Source organism: Phytophthora cinnamomi, assembly GCF_018691715.1.
Source record: "Phytophthora cinnamomi strain GKB4 chromosome Unknown Contig8, whole genome shotgun sequence".
Classification (NCBI taxonomy): domain Eukaryota; phylum Oomycota; class Peronosporomycetes; order Peronosporales; family Peronosporaceae; genus Phytophthora; species Phytophthora cinnamomi.
Window position 1 is genome coordinate 425,896 of NW_027150941.1, and position 18,031 is coordinate 443,926.

At 54.7% G+C, this 18,031-nt stretch overlaps 6 protein-coding genes across 6 annotated transcripts; 4 read left to right on the plus strand and 2 right to left on the minus strand.

The window, feature by feature from the left end:
- Positions 1-1,087: 1,087 nt before the first annotated feature.
- Positions 1,088-1,450, plus strand: IUM83_11661 (Protease inhibitor protein; the record flags this gene model as incomplete). The annotated part of the gene is made up of 1 exon (XM_067936234.1): positions 1,088-1,450. The coding sequence occupies one exon, from the start codon at positions 1,088-1,090 to the stop codon at positions 1,448-1,450; it is 363 nt and encodes a 120-aa protein (XP_067798609.1).
- A 526-nt stretch (positions 1,451-1,976) lies between these two features.
- IUM83_11662 (Kazal-like serine protease inhibitor domain-containing protein) lies at positions 1,977-2,351 on the plus strand (the record flags this gene model as incomplete). Its single annotated transcript, XM_067936235.1, has 1 exon — positions 1,977-2,351. The coding sequence occupies one exon, from the start codon at positions 1,977-1,979 to the stop codon at positions 2,349-2,351; it is 375 nt and encodes a 124-aa protein (XP_067798610.1).
- A 569-nt stretch (positions 2,352-2,920) lies between these two features.
- IUM83_11663 (Protease inhibitor protein) lies at positions 2,921-3,274 on the plus strand (the record flags this gene model as incomplete). Its single annotated transcript, XM_067936236.1, has 1 exon — positions 2,921-3,274. The coding sequence occupies one exon, from the start codon at positions 2,921-2,923 to the stop codon at positions 3,272-3,274; it is 354 nt and encodes a 117-aa protein (XP_067798521.1).
- Positions 3,275-3,464: 190 nt separating this feature from the next.
- On the minus strand, positions 3,465-4,143 carry IUM83_11664 (WD40/YVTN repeat-like-containing domain; the record flags this gene model as incomplete). The annotated part of the gene is made up of 3 exons (XM_067936237.1): positions 3,465-3,837; positions 3,904-3,995; positions 4,063-4,143. 3 exons carry the CDS (start codon positions 4,141-4,143, stop codon positions 3,465-3,467), a joined length of 546 nt encoding a protein of 181 aa, XP_067798611.1.
- Positions 4,144-5,929: 1,786 nt separating this feature from the next.
- IUM83_11665 (uncharacterized protein) lies at positions 5,930-16,084 on the plus strand (the record flags this gene model as incomplete). Its single annotated transcript, XM_067936238.1, has 3 exons — positions 5,930-5,939; positions 6,007-6,071; positions 15,839-16,084. The coding sequence occupies 3 exons, from the start codon at positions 5,930-5,932 to the stop codon at positions 16,082-16,084; spliced, it is 321 nt and encodes a 106-aa protein (XP_067798688.1).
- On the minus strand, positions 6,354-7,047 carry IUM83_11666 (WD40/YVTN repeat-like-containing domain; the record flags this gene model as incomplete). Its single annotated transcript, XM_067936239.1, has 2 exons — positions 6,354-6,366; positions 6,641-7,047. The coding sequence occupies 2 exons, from the start codon at positions 7,045-7,047 to the stop codon at positions 6,354-6,356; spliced, it is 420 nt and encodes a 139-aa protein (XP_067798612.1).
- Positions 16,085-18,031: the final 1,947 nt, after the last annotated feature.

Consider the following 18,031-nt stretch of genomic DNA (forward strand, 5'->3'; position numbering starts at 1 on the left):
GGGGCGATATACACCGGACACACGCTGCCTGGAAAACGCGTGTGGGTGATTGGAAGAGGTGGTGTGTGCCACACACAGACAGCTTCAACGTGTGGAAAAGGCAACTTCTTGCGCCATGAATTCTAGCCTTGGCTAGATGGAAGTGGAAATCGCAGCAATTTTAAGTTAAATTCAGTAGTGCACGTAGTCGTACCTGTAATTTGCGATCCGATACCTGACCATTTGGTGCAAATTTCGCTTAACCGGTTCTCGCCCAAAGCGTGGTGCAGCGAAACACCTCGCTAATATACCGAACACGTATTACATATCACCTGTATCGAGGTGGTCGCTATCCTGCGCTGCGCTGGCAGTGCGACGGTCACTTCTTGCGAGTCAAAAGCACGTTTCCCAGTCGCACTAAAGTGTAGGTAGCCTATCGGACTCCTAGCGGGCAATGTTCTTGAGGGGTCAACGCCTTCCGCCACGACAAGGTAGAAGTTGTAATCACCGCGAATCCTAAATTGGGGGAGCTCTGTCGGTCGATCGACCAGTTGGCGGTTTCGTTCGCGGCATCAGCGCGACAAGTGCACGTGTCCACCCCATCGGTGGCTGCGCGCCGACCCCGTCACGTCGTGTTGCCGGTATGTCACCCGCGAGCTTCGAGGCGGCGATGGTCAAATTACGCGTGTCAACGGTGGCACGACTTCAAGCAGTGGCCTAGTCGGCCTGCTGTCAATACAAGCTGCTTGCTGTTCGCACATGGCACGCCGTTCGAAGCGCTGCGTAACGCCATGTCTCCTTGCATCTGCCGCTGGGCAAGTTGGTCTCGGTGCAACTGGCAACTGGCCCAGCGCCGAACACGTCAGGGCCTTGACCGCCAGCAGCTCAAGTGGAGTGTACCTAAAGCGCAGCGCAAATCGGGGGCTGCCACAACCACACGGCAGGCACGAAAATGAACATCCCGGCGGGGGGAAGGCCAGCTGGGCCTTCACGCGGAAAAGGCTACGCGATGGGACTCGCTCGCTCCCGGTATAGTCAGTCCGCTGCTGCGCTGGGCGCCACGTACGCGGTGCACAAGCGATTTCTCTCCCTTTGACCCGCGGCCAACATGACGAAGCTCCTGGTTGCAGCGACCGCAGTGGTGGCGGCTCTGGCCTGCAGCCTCTCGGCCGTGGAGGCGCTGGACCGCGACAAGATGCTGGACGTCGTGGGCACCGTGCACGGCAACCGCCACATTATCGTCAAGTACGACGACCTGGAGGAGGACCGCCAGGAGCGCAAGTGCTACGGAGAGTTCACGCGCGACATCGACCCCGTGTGCGGATCGAATGGCAAGAAGTACACGAACATGAGCATGTTCAAGTACCGCCAGTGCATGATGAAGATCCAGGAGGACACGGAGATCCAGGTCGTGGACATGGAGTTCTGCAAGGACGCCGACATGGAAGACATGGAGCACATCGACGAGTAGGCGGCTGAGTGGAAGAGGAGGGGGACTTGTCCGGCGTGGCACCAACGCTGTCGGCCGAAGCTGATGCGGAGACTGTCGAGAGCGGCGAAACCTTTTCGACGGAGGTTAAGTGAGACTGTGGCGTCGTCCGCCGAAGTTGAAGTGGCAGCTCACCGGTAGACTGAGGAGCTCTGGGGGCGCAGTGGGCCGCCTGCACATTAGGTGGCGGCAGGCTTAGCGCCGTGTATGATTATGCAGCAACATGAAATTAGTCTATTCGTTCGGTGTTGAGTTGGCTTGGCACAGCTTCCCCGCAGGAGCGAGCGGATCATTTCCGGTATCGGGGAGCAGATCCCATGAGCTGCCAGAAATGCGCTGTCTCCCCGCAGCGCTGGTAGTAACGACGCGACATTGCTCGCCATACGATTGAGCTGCCAATTGGACCGTGGCGCTGCAAGACGCTGGTGGTGGTGGCTACGCTACGGACGCTCGCATACCTGTTATCTCGACGCGCGCCGCAAGAGCGACTACAGTATCTAGAGCAAGCATGAAGACGAGCGTCGTAGTAGTGGTGGCGGCGATGCTGGCGGCGGCGTGTTCAGGACCAGTGCAAGCGACCCCGGAAGAGAAGCGGCTGCGCGTGGTGGGCCAAGTCCACGCGCACCCGGACGTGTTTGTGAATGGGGAGGAGAAGCGGGCAAAGCGGCACGGACACTGCAAGGACACGGGCGACACGACGGTGGACCCCGTGTGCGCGTCGAACGGCAAGCAGTACCTGAACGAGGACGTGCTCGAGTTCCACAAGTGCCTCATCATCGCCGAGTTCGGCGAGATCATCGAGATCGTGGACATGGAGGTCTGCGACAACGCCAAGAAGGAGGACGCCGAGCACCCGGACGTCCCCGACATCGACTACATGTAGAGCTATCGTCGTTTTATCAAGAGGGAAGTACCGTCGACGCGGCACCCGCAGCACCTTGAGCCGGGCCTCCACGAATATTCGCGTGGTGACAAAGAGGGAGGTGTCGTTATTGTTGGCGAGCGCGTGTGTGCGGAGGCGAGAATGAAAAAAGTGTGTGTTGTGAATGGTACTTGGACTGGAGAGCTGCGTGCGGACGGACTATTAGATGGCACCCAGTCCCAGCCAAGCGGGTGCCGGCGAAGTGAGCGCCCCTGTAGGATAATGCAGCTACCTACTCGGAGTATATGAAAACATGAATAGAACCGCTGAATTCCATCTCGAGTGTACTGAATCGGCATGTACGTACTGCAAGCACATGCTGCTTCGTTGAATCCATCCGACCGCACCACATTCTGAGGCAAATCGCGAACATCCGAGTGCCCGACCGACTGTGAGCAGATCCCAATGGTTTTCATGCCCCTGTCCATTCTACCGTACCGTATTCGATGGGCACACACCGCGGGCTGCACATGAGGATCAGCTCACAACCGAATAGCCCCGCCAAGTCAGACTCACCTGTACGAACAGCTATGAAGACCAATGTCGCGTTGGCGGTGACTGCACTGCTGTTGATGTTCTCGCCCGCTGAGGCGCTGGACCGCGAGAAGAGGCTGCGGGTGGTGAGTCCCGTTCACGCCAACGAGCGCGTGCTGGTGAGCGGGCAGGAGCAGCGCGAGAGGAGGCACGGCCACTGCGTGGACGACGGCACGCGCGACCAGGACCCCGTGTGCGCGTCGAACGGCAAGAGGTACCTCAACATGAATCGGTTCCTGTACAACCAGTGCCTGATCAAGGCCGCGGACGGCGAGGACATCACGATCGCGGACCCCGACTTCTGCCGAGAGGCCAGGCTCGAGGACCTCAAAAGCGAGGGGCTCATATAAGGACGTGGTCATTGCTGTAAGTGATGCACGCGTAGACTCCATCGATATTGCTAATAATGTTATCCGAAGTCGATTTGACCTTTACGAAAGGCGTTGCCAGCCTCAAGTAACGAGTACTAACTCGATTCGATATCCTCGAAAGCCTAGAAGTCTGCTCTGCAACGCGTTAGATGGTGAAGGTGCCCACGACCTAGCACGGAGGAAGGTGGTTGCGCTGTAAGACGATCAGTCGTCGGTCTTCACCACCGATGGCGTTCCAGAGCTTGCGCGGCGTTTTGTCCTTAGGTGGCACTGGCGCTTGGTGCTTGCAGTACAACAACGGCGCTGCTGCAGAGCCGACGCCCAGTCCGAGATTTTGGGTGTTATCTGCAGCCTGCTGGCGGTCTTCGCCTTGAGAAATGTTGTCGTGGATTTCGCGAGACGAGCGACGCTTAGTGAGTGGCGTTCGTGGGCTCGGTCCGAGTGTTTGGAGCACCAATGGCGAGGACATTTGAGATCTCCTTCTCCGATATGAAGCGCCTCGCTGGGAAGTTCGCATCAGCTTCTGGTACGCAGACAGCGGTCTGGAGATAAGCGCCAGTCACGTGTGTTAGTGGTCAACAAAGTGGTCTAGCAACCGCAGTACCCACAGAATTTTATCTCGCCAATCTTCCTCCAGTTGGTCGGTGGCTGGTTCACTCGGCTTCTCCAGACCCGATCGCATTGAAAGCAAGGGCGGAGTCTGCTCCAACATCACGAAAGTCATCAGGTTGTGGTCGACGCGGTGAGAAAGTGGACCGTGGCCTTACCTGACGTTCAGAAATGTTGTTGCTACTGAAGCTACCAACCCGAGTCGAAGGAATTCTCCCTGAAGAGCTGTACGCCCGCAGCACAGGCGGGCGTAAGTGGGTTGCAGCCTCGATTGGTCGTTGAATGACGTGGGCGAGGAGCTGCTTCGCCGATGACTCGGAGTCTGGGGGCCTTGATGACACGGAAAGGTTCTGTTGAGGTGGAAGTGCTATGCTTTCAGTCACCGGAGCTTCCGCCACTGGGATCTGCTCTCCTGAAGGTGCCGATTTGAGCGTGGATAACGTGCTTGATGGGCTCTGCGCTAGTGTGTCTACTGCTCCAGCCTTCGTGTTTTGTGGATCCGCACGAATCCGCCGCCGTGGTGCTGGTTTTGGCAGCTTATCGGGCAGTACGTCGCGCCTTGAGATGAGGAACGTCCCTTTTGATAGCCCAGCCAACAAGTCACCGTCTGCGTTGAGAAAGCACAGGCTTGTGACTGCGGTAGCCAGCGTTACTTGGCGAAGCAAAACTCGCTGCTGGTCCCAAATTTTGACGATGGCGTCGACACTCGCGGTCAGGACTAAGTACTTTTCATCAAGAAAATCGCCGGCACTGACAGTTGTGCTGTGGTGGTCGTCTGCCCCTGTGAAAACTTCGACGCTTGCTGCTTGGTACCCGACCGCATGCAAAACGATGCGGCCATCGTCGTAACCACTTAGAATAATCTCGGAGAGAGGCGATAGCGCGAAGACGCACGGAGACTGGCCGAGTTCCAGCACGTGGCGTAGTGCAAACTGTGGTTGAAGGCTCCACAAGTGAACTCGACCTGCAGCATCGAGACTTACTAGCAGGGGCGAAGCCGCACTCGCACTAATGTCCACGATAGGACCGTCATGTGCATCAAGAGTCAATGTACCTTCCCGCCCTCCTCGCAAACCAGTGTGCCAGAAGAGAAGCTGACCAAGGTCGCTGCCACATGCCACCCATTCCCACTCGGATTGAACAAGTGCGTTGCGTCTCCCAAGAGGAGGCACCGGTGGTGGTGGAGCTCCACCACCACCACCAGGACCAAGCTTTGATTGCCGTCTTTGCCGCGCCGTTGTTGATCTTCCAGCGCCTGGATGCCCAGCTAGTGGCCGATTGAGCCATGTCGATGGTGCTGCGCTGAAAACTGGCGGAAAAGGACACACACAGATACAACGCAGAGCTGCTTTGCTAGTGTTGCTACTTCGTGTACTTCCCGTTGAGGTGGTGATGTTCTCGTCCGTGGAAATTGTGTCAGTGCTGGCGTTGTTGTTCCCTTTCAAAAGGATCCGGGATTTGTTGCCACCCGGTTCACCAGCAGCCGCTGTCTTTTGTGCAGCTGACGACGCGTTGAGGTCAATTACGCGCTCAATGCTGCTCTTCGTTGCTTCAACTGCCTCGTGCGTGTCGATTTCGGCGTTGTTTCCACCAGTTTCCCCGTTATCTCCCTCTTGTGTACTTCGCTTTCGTCGACGGGGGGCAGCGTTCACGATCAGCAATCTTTGGCTGCTGAGTAGCAAGAACAAATGCTGCGAAACTGGGTGAAGGGCGAACGCCAAGAGATCGAGAGCTTGTTCGTCGGGAATCCAGGAAAAACTTGGTGCTTCGTTGGCCATGCGACCAGCGAACACGCGTAGGGTTTTATCCATGCAAACCACCACTACGAGCTGCTGCGTTTTCGCCGCAACAGGACTACGCGCGTCTTCGTTAACATCTTTATCGTCATCGGAGCCCGAGCTTTCGTCGTCGTTGTCTTCATTCATGTCATCTCCCACTTGCTCCCCACTTGGACTTGCTGCCAGCGTTTTCTTCGTGGGCTGGGGGCTCTGCGCACCTTTAGTGGGGAACACCACGCGCTGCAAGATGCTGACGGGTACGAGGCACGGCTGATGCTCTTTCAAGATGGACTGGATGTCGTATATTTTAATGGTATTGCGCAGTTGACAGCAGAATCGGCCTGCAAGTTCGACCTCAGTTGTACGGGACACAGAGCCCGCTGCTTGGGGTATGCTAGGTGGAGGTAGCAACTGCAACGCGTGTATGCCGTGACCCACGTTCAGGCGGTGCGCTTGACGACGAGCCTCGAGATCCCAAAGCCTCACAGACCCGTCAAGCGAGCTCGACATCACAAGGCGTGAAATCGTGTGCTCTGCCAGACTTGTGATCGACTGGGTGTGATCCTTGAAAGTGTGGACGATCGAGATCGGATGGTGTGAGAGTACGACAATGACGCCGCTGCTGGTGCCGCACACGAGATACTTGGCGCGCTCTTGGACCACGAAGGCAGTCAATGTGCCGTGCTCAGCCGGAAACAAGTCGTCCCAGCGTTCAAGGTGCGTCCCGTCGACCGTGTTGAAGACATCGATCCATTGGCGAGTCTGCGCGTACAGCCGCGTGCTCTCCGGGCCTAACTGCATACTCTCCACCCAAGCTGCGCGCTCGACTGAAGCCCTTGATGGTTTGAGTTGTTTATTGCCACGTGGTTTGTTTCGTCTGGAATTGGAGACGACAGTGCCGTGGAAGAATTTCGGCAGTGGCGTGAACTCGTAGTGGGCGTTGAGCGCTCCTTCCGGCATACCTGAGGGCTTTGGCTTGATCTGCCACGCTGCGCAGCCGTCAACGCCTCCAGTGAGCAGTCGATTGTGTTGGCCATCAAATACCATACTAAGAACTGTGCCCCTCCCCGTGAACAGCGCCGCTAGCTCGTTGAGGTTCGGGTCATACAATCGAAGAGCTCCGTCAAGGGCTGAGGCCGCAAAGAGTTGGCGTGCGTCGATGTAGGCGATGGCCTGAATAAACCGAGACGTCCGCGCTGGCAGAGTCACTTGTCGGAGCTGGCCGCCTGGGGCGCGCCAAAGCCGCAAACATGTTTCGTCCACCGACACGAATGAGTCCTGGTGCCGATTGTAGCAGACAGCGCCCAACGCCGAGTTGTGGCCCGTGAATTCGTACTCGTCTCGGATCACCGCGCTTTGGAACATACTTGTTGACTGAAGCTTAGGACGTCAGCAACACAGAAGGCCAAAACTGCCCAAGTAATTTTAGCTGTTATCTCCAGCTTCCAGTATCCCGATGCTTTCTTCCGATTAGAAAAACGCTACTTTTTTCTTGAGGAGCTGCTCCTCTTGGTTTCGTTCTTGATGTACTCATGATAGCCCGGTTGAGGTATATTGTGTTATCATAGTTTAGGCTTCTGCCGAACTCGCCTATTTTGCGTTCTAATTTGATCTTTCGAGTGTGGCTGCCATGGATCGCGAGTGAGGCTGACAACACCAAGCAACTACTACTAAACGTACAGGACTCTCTATTGCAGCAGTTCTTAGCCACATGACAGTACGTTCTATCATTGCCGGCGAATATTAAGGCTCCGGCTTCGTAGGTACATCCATTGTTATGGGAACCGGTGCAATGCCGTCTGAACATGCACTAGGCGTTGAAAGTTGCCATGTATGATACTTCGCCTCGGTCGTAAAGGCTCTTCGGTGCAAAAAGTGCCGCGATTCAGCATCCGCGTTTCTCTGGTCGAGCAGATCTTCTCGCGTCGACATGCAATCGATTAGTGAATTTCGCTCTCACTATCACGTAACCTATTCTCAATTTTAAAAGTGTCTTATTACTTATTTTTTTAAACAATGAAGCCTGATGGGACCCAGTTCTCGTTTGAATTAGGCAGCATCACAACCACACAGACGTTGACAACGTGAACGATGGGCGCTTGGATGAAGATAGCACAGAAGCGCGAGCTGATCAAGGAGGCTGCCAAGCACGCACGTATGACCGAGCCTGAGCTTGCAGCATGGGCAATGACGACGTTTAAGCTACAGCGCCCTCCAGCACAGTCGACGATCTCCGATATCCTGAACAACGCTAAGGTCATCATGTGCGAGAGCTACGGGGACGGAAAGCAGCGCAAACCATTCTCCGCGTCGCGAGTCTGTAAAAAATAGTAACACATATTCCTTTCACATCTTATCTTTGTACCCCTCACTGGCAGTGGGAGCCACATCGCCTTTATGGCCTCCCGATTCGACTCACGTGCTGCTCCAGTCGCCCAGCCGTTCAAAGACTCCACCAAGATTCGGAGCACGGTATCATGCTTGAGCTATCTCTTTCGACTAGCGCTCGCCTAAACGACGACTAAAGGTTATTAGAGATGGCATCGGCACTGGCGAATAACACCCGCGTCTCGTTCACCAGGCTCCCGTGGGCTGAGTGCTCGCCAGCTGTAATCGAATCGAGGGTCAAGCTGGGTGACTAAAATCATGACCGATCCACCGATCCCTGAGGATGAATCGCCAGGGTGTGATCTCTCTCGGTGGCGCAGGTAAAACTGAGAGGGTGCTCTTGACAAGGTGGCAAGAGCCCCTTGCTCACGGATTTTTATGGAGGTTTGTTGCCTCACTCTCAATTTTGCCAACTTCTCCACAATATCCAAACCGACTCCGAGTTAAGATGGCCAAGGCCTTCGCTATCGTCGCTGCTACCGCTCTCGCGACCGCTTCGGCTGCCTCCGTCCCCGATGGAACTTGGCCCACCAGCCAGGGCGACGTCTACTACACTGAGCCATACACCGTCGCCGCCGGAGAAACATTCGACGGCGGTCTCAAGACCTACCAGCGCTCGGACATCACGTGCGAGGGCCAGACCGAGAGCGCCTCGTCGACCGCTGTGTTCCTCGTGGAGGCCGGTGGAACCCTCAAGAACGTCATCATCGGCGCCGACCAAATGGAAGGCGTCCACTGCGATGACCACGACTGCACCATCGAGAACGTGTGGTGGGATGATGTGTGCGAAGACGCTCTGAGCATCAAGGGCGGATCCGCGTCCAGCGTCTCGACGGTCACCGGCGGCGGCGCTCGCAACGCTGACGACAAGGTCATCCAACACAACGGCTACGGCACAGTGAAGATCGACGGCTTCTACGCCGACACGTTTGGCAAGCTGTACCGATCGTGCGGCACTTGTGGTGACAAGCAGCGGTTCGTGACTGTGTCGAACGTGTACGCTGTGAACCCGAGCGTGAGCATCGTGACGGTGAACGAGAACTACAATGACGAGGCCACGTTGAGCAACATCTATATTTCGTCGGACGATGATGGCTACGTTGTTTGCGGCTGGTCTGAGGGCAACGAAGACGGTGAACCGACAGAACTTGGCGACGGTATCAAGGACCCTCTGTGTCAGTATTCGGAAAGTGACATCCATATCAATGGAGATGGTTCGTCCGCAACCAGCATGTCGTCAAACTCGACATTGATATCAACTTCGACCAGCGCTACTACCACCAGCAGTGCATCATCGACTAATGAAACATCGCAGGACGAGACAGCCACTCCGAGCTTGTCTACCAGCTCGTACAGCAGTAGCACGCAGGAGAGCTCGGAGTCCACCGAAACGAACTCGGAGTCGAAGAAGGACAGTGGTGACGATACGAGCAACAAGAAGAGTCCCGACGACGACGATGATGATGACGACAAGGACAAGGACAAGGATGACAACGACGACTAAGTGGGGAACGTTCGAGCTTTCTAGATCCATTGATGTGCTTAAGTTTGAGATGCGTCTTTTGTGGCAGACAGTGAAAAGGTAAGGAGCCAGCGCGCTCCTTTTGATGTTCTAGCTTACAGCTTGTAGGTGGATACATGTACTTAGAAATACAGCACAGTTTTGAGCTTAACTCAGTTGTAGCTGGTTCTCCATCTCTCGAACTTAGAGCCTCTAAGCGAATGTTCGATCCTTCTGCCTGCTGGAAAGCGACAATGTTGCATCCTGTATAATATACTACGCTAGTAATGCCACCCGTCGTACAGTCGTCTCAGAGCGAGATGCTGATACTCCGCCGCGCTGGCGGTGCGGCCGACTGCATGATCCATCAGCACCCACTGTCGTGGCATCGATAGGATTGAGGTGTCTACACCAGCCTCATAGTTCTGATTGCGAACCCTCAAGGCGCCCGTTCCCATCGAGGATATCGACGGAGTGCATCCGCTAGCCTAACCACCATGTGGATTAACCGTTTGCTCGATCGACCAGCGATCAAAAGCGGATTAATTACTCGAGCTAATTAATTTAGGCGACGGAGCATTCAATCGCAGCCTAGGAATTACAACGGGGGATTAGAGAAAGCGTTCATTTCAGACGCAAGTAAACCTTACGTGGGCTTTCATGCTGTCACCGATGCGTAGACCTGTCCGATTTCGCTAGCTGTTCGGACGGGCTCCGCTTTGTTACCGGGTTTTACTAATCGACAGCTTTGACTAGTTTCTGCACTGCGGAGTCTGCAGTCCGTCGTCGTAGACTTCCCCGGGACAAGCTGGGCGGGAGGCACAGGAAAAAGGTTACGGTCACCAGCAGCGTGTGGCATGAAGCTGCGCTGAGGCACATGCGTGTGCCCTATCTCAATCTCACCCGATCATCCTTGGCGAACGGTGTCCTTGCGACTTCGTCTGGCAGGGCATAACAGCAAGGGGACGAAGTGAATTCCTGTTCGTCGCACCGACTCCGTCGAAAGCAACAGTGCAGTCTCCTCACTTTTGTAATTGCTTCACAAACAGCACACTCGCAGTTGCCTCCAACCCCGATTCAACATGACCAAGGTTTTCGCTATCGTCGCTGCTACCGCTCTCGCGACCGCTTCGGCTGCCTCCGTCCCCGATGGAACTTGGCCCACCAGCCAGGGCGACGTCTACTACACTGAGCCATACACCGTCGCCGCCGGAGAAACATTCGACGGCGGTCTCAAGACCTACCAGCGCTCGGACATTACGTGCGAGGGCCAGACCGAGAGCGCCTCGTCGACCGCTGTGTTCCTCGTGGAGGCCGGTGGAACCCTCAAGAACGTCATCATCGGCGCCGACCAAATGGAAGGCGTCCACTGCGATGACCACGACTGCACCATCGAGAACGTGTGGTGGGATGATGTGTGCGAAGACGCTCTGAGCATCAAGGGCGGATCCGCGTCCAGCGTCTCGACGGTCACCGGCGGCGGCGCTCGCAACGCTGACGACAAGGTCATCCAACACAACGGCTACGGCACAGTGAAGATCGACGGCTTCTACGCCGACACGTTTGGCAAGCTGTACCGATCGTGCGGCACTTGTGGTGACAAGCAGCGGTTCGTGACTGTGTCGAACGTGTACGCTGTGAACCCGAGCGTGAGCATCGTGACGGTGAACGAGAACTACAATGACGAGGCCACGTTGAGCAACATCTATATTTCGTCGGGCGATGATGGCTACGTTGTTTGCGGCTGGTCTGAGGGCAACGAAGACGGTGAACCGACAGAACTTGGCGACGGTATCAAGGACCCTCTGTGTCAGTATTCGGAAAGTGACATCCACGTCAATGAGGATGTTTCAACGGCCTCTAGCACTTCATCGAACATAACCACCTCGACATCTTCAGCAACTTCTGCATCCACAGTCTTGAGCAACGTTGCTTCTACGGTCGGTTCCTCCGCCTCAAGTCTCGCGGCATCCACTACGAGTAGCGCGAGTGCCATCAGCGCCTACACGACTGCACCTTCGTCAAGCTCGGATTCTGAAACCAGCGTCGCCGCTTCGGCCGCTTCAACTTCATCGTATGTGAGCGAGGAGACAAGCGCTCCGTCGGGGAAGGAAGAGACAAAGGCGCCTTCGACTTCCAGCGCCTCGTACGATGATACTTCCTCAACAGCTCAATTTGCTGCACCCCCGTCCTCTGAAGTTGGCGAGGAGGCCGAGACATCGGGTAGTACTATCTCCACCTCCACACCCTCCGTTACCACCGCCATGTCGACCGACACAAAGTGCAATGCCCGCAAGCGCAACTAAGACATCAGAAGGGAAATTGACTTTTGCGTGTCACTGTCACTGTGGCAGCAGGAAGCTCATGGATAAATGAATGTATTTGTGCTGTGAATCGCTGACCGTCTTCGATAAACACACATGGTGCAAGTATGAGACCGCAGACGTGGGTTTGACTCGTAGCTCTAAAACAAAATCACTGTGTTTCCACCATCACATCGACCACACTGCTCCTTGTCTATTGCCTACCGCGATATTTGAAACTCACGCACACGCACTAATGTACAAGACATGGCACAAGAATGTGCCCTCGGAGGGTCCGCCGATGTACCGTTCCAGACCCGCAAATCTCCACTTAGTTATGTTTCTTGTCGCTGTCACCCTTGCCATGGTCCTTCTTGTTATCGTTACCTTTGTTCTTGCTGTTGGAGCTCTACTTGGCCTCACCGCCGTTCGTGCTCGAGCTGCTCCTGTTGCTTGGGGTGGACACACCGCTGCCGCTAGTGATGGCGGGGATGGGGGTGGCAGGTGACGTCGAATTGGACGACGCGCCTGTGGCCTTGGACACAGCTCCGTTCACATTAATGTCACTCTCCGAGTACTGGCACAGAGGGGCCTTGATACCGTTGCCCAGCTCCGTTGGCTCACCATTCGCGTTGCCCTGCGACCACGCGCACACGGTGTAGCTGCTGTCGCTCGATTTGATGTAGATATTGCTGAGCGTGGCCTCGTCACCGTAGTTCTCGTTCACCGTCACTAGGCTCACACTCGGGTTCACCACCAAGACGTTGGAGACCGTCACCTTGCGTGGCTCGTTGCCGCACGTACCGCACGATCGGTACAGCTTGCCGAAAGTGTCGACGTAGAAGCCGTCGATCTTCACCGTGCCGTAGCCGTTGTGCTGGATCACCTTGTCGTCGGCATTGCGAGCGCCGCCGCCGGTGACCGTCGAGACGCTGGATGCGGATCTGCCCTTGATGCTCAGAGCGTCTTCGCACACGTCGTCCCACCACACGTTCTCGATGGTGCAGTCGTGGTCATCGCAGTGGACGCCTTCCATTTGGTCGGCGCCGATGACGGCGTTCTTGAGGGTCCACCGGCCTCCACGAGGAACACAGCGGTCGACGAGCCGCTCTCAGTCTGACCCTCGCACGAAATGTCCGAGCGCTCGTACGTCTTGAGACCACCGTCGAAGACCTCGCCAGCCTTCACCGTGTACGGCTCCGTGTACTGCACAGTACCGGCGCTGGTGGGCCACGTGCCGTCCGGGACGGATGCAGCCGAGGTGGAGGCGACAGCGCAGGCGGCAACAACAGCAGCGAAGGTCTTGGCCATTTTGGATGGAGATCGTGTGGCGTTGTGGCTAGGATACGCTTGTTGCTCGTGAGGCAAATGGGAGAATGAGGTGAGCTGGGCGCGAAGGCAAACCCGCCGGACGCCCAGGAGGGTGCTGCCGCTCGGACAAGCGAAGGGTATAAGGGCAGGTCAGCCAGTCCGGGCCAGCCGGCGCAGTCTAACTTACATGAAGTGGTTGCCTGTAAGGTAGTCGCAGATCAATTAGTCCACACGGTCCGTAGTAGCGCTCGGAGTCCAAATGGCGAGCCCGCTCGATCAAATCACTCCACGTGCTACGGTAGAAAAGTAAGCGGCCCTAACACTTTTGCGTTCATTGAGTCCAATTGTCTATGAAGAGGTGTGTTTGATCTCACGAAAACCACGTCAACTTGCGATATATGTGCATGAAAAATAAACACTTGGCTGTTTGGGTGGAGCAATCGCCAAACGGGTGGGGAGTTGGCCATTTCCATATGGTCTCACGAGCTGCTACGGTATCGGCGATGACTGTAGCCGTCTGCCTTGTAATAGTCACGGCTGACAGGGTGTCTACGTTCGGTGTTATCTTCTCGGACTGGATGAGCCACTTCCAAGCTCGACTATTTAGTGTGCACCATCTGCTGCGCCTTCCAGCAGCCGCTAGGCAATCTCGGTGGTAATACTGTACAGATCTGGCAAACTGGCGATGGTGAATCTGGCTAACTGGCGATAGTGAATCAATTGCTGCAAATCCAACGATACCAAAAGCTGCATTCTGGCGTCCATCTACAACCACGTGCAGGACCATCGTGTTTTTTGGATTGTCCAGCATTAATGAATATACAGTGAACTTGCTGCCTACACACCGAGAATGGACGAATAGATGATGACGTGCGCTAAAAAGCAAAACCAAAACTAATAGACATCAGCAGCTGGCGCAGTTTATTTTTATAGTGCGTACCGTAGCAAAACACTTGCAATTTCTATCGTGCCAATATTCTCATTATTGGTAGTTATATGCTGTATAAATCTTACACTCGCCACTTCAGCTATGCAGGCTGCATCCCACAAAACCGAAAAACAATGGCGCAAGCCACAGCTTGTCGTCTTGTGGAAAGCCGTACCCATTGTCACCGCAACAAGAAAATACCGTTGAACACGTGGTTGTACTGTAGATGGACGCCAGAATGCAGCTTTTGGTATCGTTGGATTTGCAGCAATTGATTCACTATCGCCAGTTAGCCAGATTCACCATCGCCAGTTTGCCAGATCTGTACAGTATTACCACCGAGATTGCCTAGCGGCTGCTGGAAGGCGCAGCAGATGGTGCACACTAAATAGTCGAGCTTGGAAGTGGCTCATCCAGTCCGAGAAGATAACACCGAACGTAGACACCCTGTCAGCCGTGACTATTACAAGGCAGACGGCTACAGTCATCGCCGATACCGTACCAGCTCGTGAGACCATATGGAAATGGCCAACTCCCCACCCGTTTGGCGATTGCTCCACCCAAACAGCCAAGAGTTTATTTTTCATGCGCATATATCGCAAGTTGACGCGGTTTTCGTGAGATCAAACACACCTCTTCATAGACAATTGGACTCAATGAACGCAAAAGTGTTAGGGCCGCTTACTTTTCTACCGTAGCACGTGGAGTGATTTGATCGAGCGGGCTCGCCATTTGGACTCCGAGCGCTAGTACGGACCGTGTGGACTAATTGATCTGCGACTACCTTACAGGCAACCACTTCATGTAAGTTAGACTGAGCCGGCTGGCCCGGACTGGCTGACCTGCCCTTATACCCTTCGCTTGTCCGAGCGGCAGCACCCTCCTGGGCGTCCGGCGGGTTTGCCTTCGCGCCCAGCTCACCTCATTCTCCCATTTGCCTCACGAGCAACAAGCGTATCCTAGCCACAACGCCACACGATCTCCATCCAAAATGGCCAAGACCTTCGCTGCTGTTGTTGCCGCCTGCGCTGTCGCCTCCACCTCGGCTGCATCCGTCCCGGACGGCACGTGGCCCACCAGCGCCGGTACTGTGCAGTACACGGAGCCGTACACGGTGAAGGCTGGCGAGGTCTTCGACGGTGGTCTCAAGACGTACGAGCGCTCGGACATTTCGTGCGAGGGTCAGACTGAGAGCGGCTCGTCGACCGCTGTGTTCCTCGTGGAGGCCGGTGGACCCTCAAGAACGCCGTCATCGGCGCCGACCAAATGGAAGGCGTCCACTGCGACAACAATGACTGCACCATCGAGAACGCGTGGTGGGACGACGTGTGCGAAGACGCCCTGAGCATCAAGGGCAGATCCGCATCCAGCGTCTCGACGGTCACCGGCGGCGGCGCTCGCAATGCCGACGACAAGGTGATCCAGCACAACGGCTACGGCACGGTGAAGATCGACGGCTTCTACGTCGACACGTTCGGCAAGCTGTACCGATCGTGCGGTACGTGCGGCAACGAGCCTCGCAAGGTGACGGTCTCCAACGTCTTGGTGGTGAACCCGAGTGTGAGCCTAGTGACGGTGAACGAGAACTACGGTGACGAGGCCACGCTCAGCAATATCTACATCAAATCGAGCGACAGCAGCTACGCCGTGTGCGCGTGGTCGCAGGGCAACGCGAATGGTGAGCCAACGGAGCTGGGCAACGGTATCAAGGCCCCTCTGTGCCAGTACTCGGAGAGTGACATTAATGTGAACGGAGCTGTGTCCAAGGCCACAGGCGCGTCGTCCAATTCGACGTCACCTGCCACCCCCACCCCCGCCATCACTAGCGGCAGCGGTGCGTCCACCCCAAGCAACAGGAGCAGCTCGAGCACGAACGGCGGTGAGGCCAAGAAGAGCTCCAACAGCAAGAACAAAGGTAACGATAACAAGAAGGACCATGGCAAGGGTGACAGCGACAAGAAACATAACTAAGTGGAGATTTGCGGGTCTGGAACGGTACATCGGCGGACCCTCCGAGGGCACATTCTTGTGCCATGTCTTGCACATTAGTGCGTGTGCGTGAGTTTCAAATATCGCGGTAGGCAATAGACAAGGAGCAGTGTGGTCGATGTGATGGTGGGAACACAGTGATTTTGTTTTAGAGCTACGAGTCAAACCCACGTCTGCGGTCTCATACTTGCACCATGTGTGTTTATCGAAGACGGTCAGCGATTCACAGCACAAATACATTCATTTTTCCATGAGCTTCCTGCTGCCACAGTGACAGTGACACGCAAAAGTCAATTTCCCTTCTGATGTCTTAGTTGCGCTTGCGGGCATTGCACTTTGTGTCGGTCGACGTGGCGGTGGTAACGGAGGGTGTGGAGGTGGAGATAGTACTGCCTGATGTCTCGGCCTCCTCGCCAATTTCAAAGGACGGGGGTGCAGCAAATTGGGCTGTTGAGGAAGTATCATCGTACGAGGCGCTGGAAGACGAAGGCGCCTCTGTCTCTTCCTTCGCCGACGTGGTGCGGAGACTACTAGTCCCCAGCTTTTCCTCCTCAATTAAATTGCATCTGTGTGTGATGACGCGTAGTTTTTGAAATCAGTATTACGCTTGTATTTGAATTATTGGTGTCAGTTGTGAAATTAATATTGTGTTTGTATTTTGATTAGTGTGTAATTGCTATAATACTATACAAATATATACTTTTCGGTGGTATTGCAACTCGTCAAATATATTTTTTTAATAGTTGAAATTTGCAGTGGGATTACGTAATAGCCTACAGGCTGTAGGGCATCACCAACTTTATTTCGTTCCAAAAATGTCGAATGAGTTACAGCAAACATTTCGTGTACTATCCTGGGGCAGCGTTCGACCTATTGTCCTAATGTCCTAAATATAGAAAGTAGTAGAATAGTAAGTTTTTTATTATGGTTCCTTGGGTTGTACCAAATGTCTAAAATGGTCTAACTGTCTTAATGCCCTAAAGTAGTGTCATCTGCAGTAATACACGTAGTAATCGGCGTCCTAAACCGAGTTTAACCAGTACATGTATTAGGACGTAATTTAAAAAGCGTGATTTTGGACGATTTATATCTCGGTAATATTTGAATTTTAGGAAAAATAGGACAGTTTAGGATGTCAGTTAGAACGAATTAACCGGCACCCGCACGTGGTGGGTTTCGCACAAGAACACCAATGGCACTCCTTAAAGCTTCTTTCCTGGTGAAAACGTAAACCTGACGTTTACTTTTGCTATTGCTATTTATTCTATTGGCAACAAGCCTACGATCGTCGTGTCATCAACTCGATGGTTGGCACTGCCAATCTGAAGATCAGCCTGCCGCCCACTGCACGGGCTGGACGAGGCTATCCTACCTCAAACCCACTACACAAACACCTACCAGTACTACCCAATTCTAGCTCAGCAAACCATCGCGGTCATAGTTCAAACGAAGAGCTCTCCCGGTTTAAGCGACAGCGATCTATCAAACTCGAGCATGATGCGATGATCTCGCGCGAGACCTTGTGCGTTTATCAAGGACAAAAGTTTGCTGTTAATCCATGTTTCTTCGTTGTTCTATAGATCAATCGAGGATATACTCACGCTGGAGGCTACAGTGAGTGAATCGTTCGATCAGCAGCCAGTTCCGCCAGCGATACGAAGACAGCTTGTCTTCGACGACAGCGTTAAGCAGTTGGTTAGCACAACCCAAATGAAGCCGAAGGTGATGTAGCAGACCGTGACGAAGCCCATAAGCTTGCTCTTCCCACCGGTGCGCTTGAGCTCGTGAGCGTGGTCCTTCTGGCGTGGAAGCCAACACACAAATGCAATTGATGCGAGGTTGAAGGCGTAGGCGATGAGGTACGCGTAGGTCACGTGCGTTCGCACCTCGTGCGTGTCCTTCGTGATCTGTGCCGTGGTAAGCTTAAAG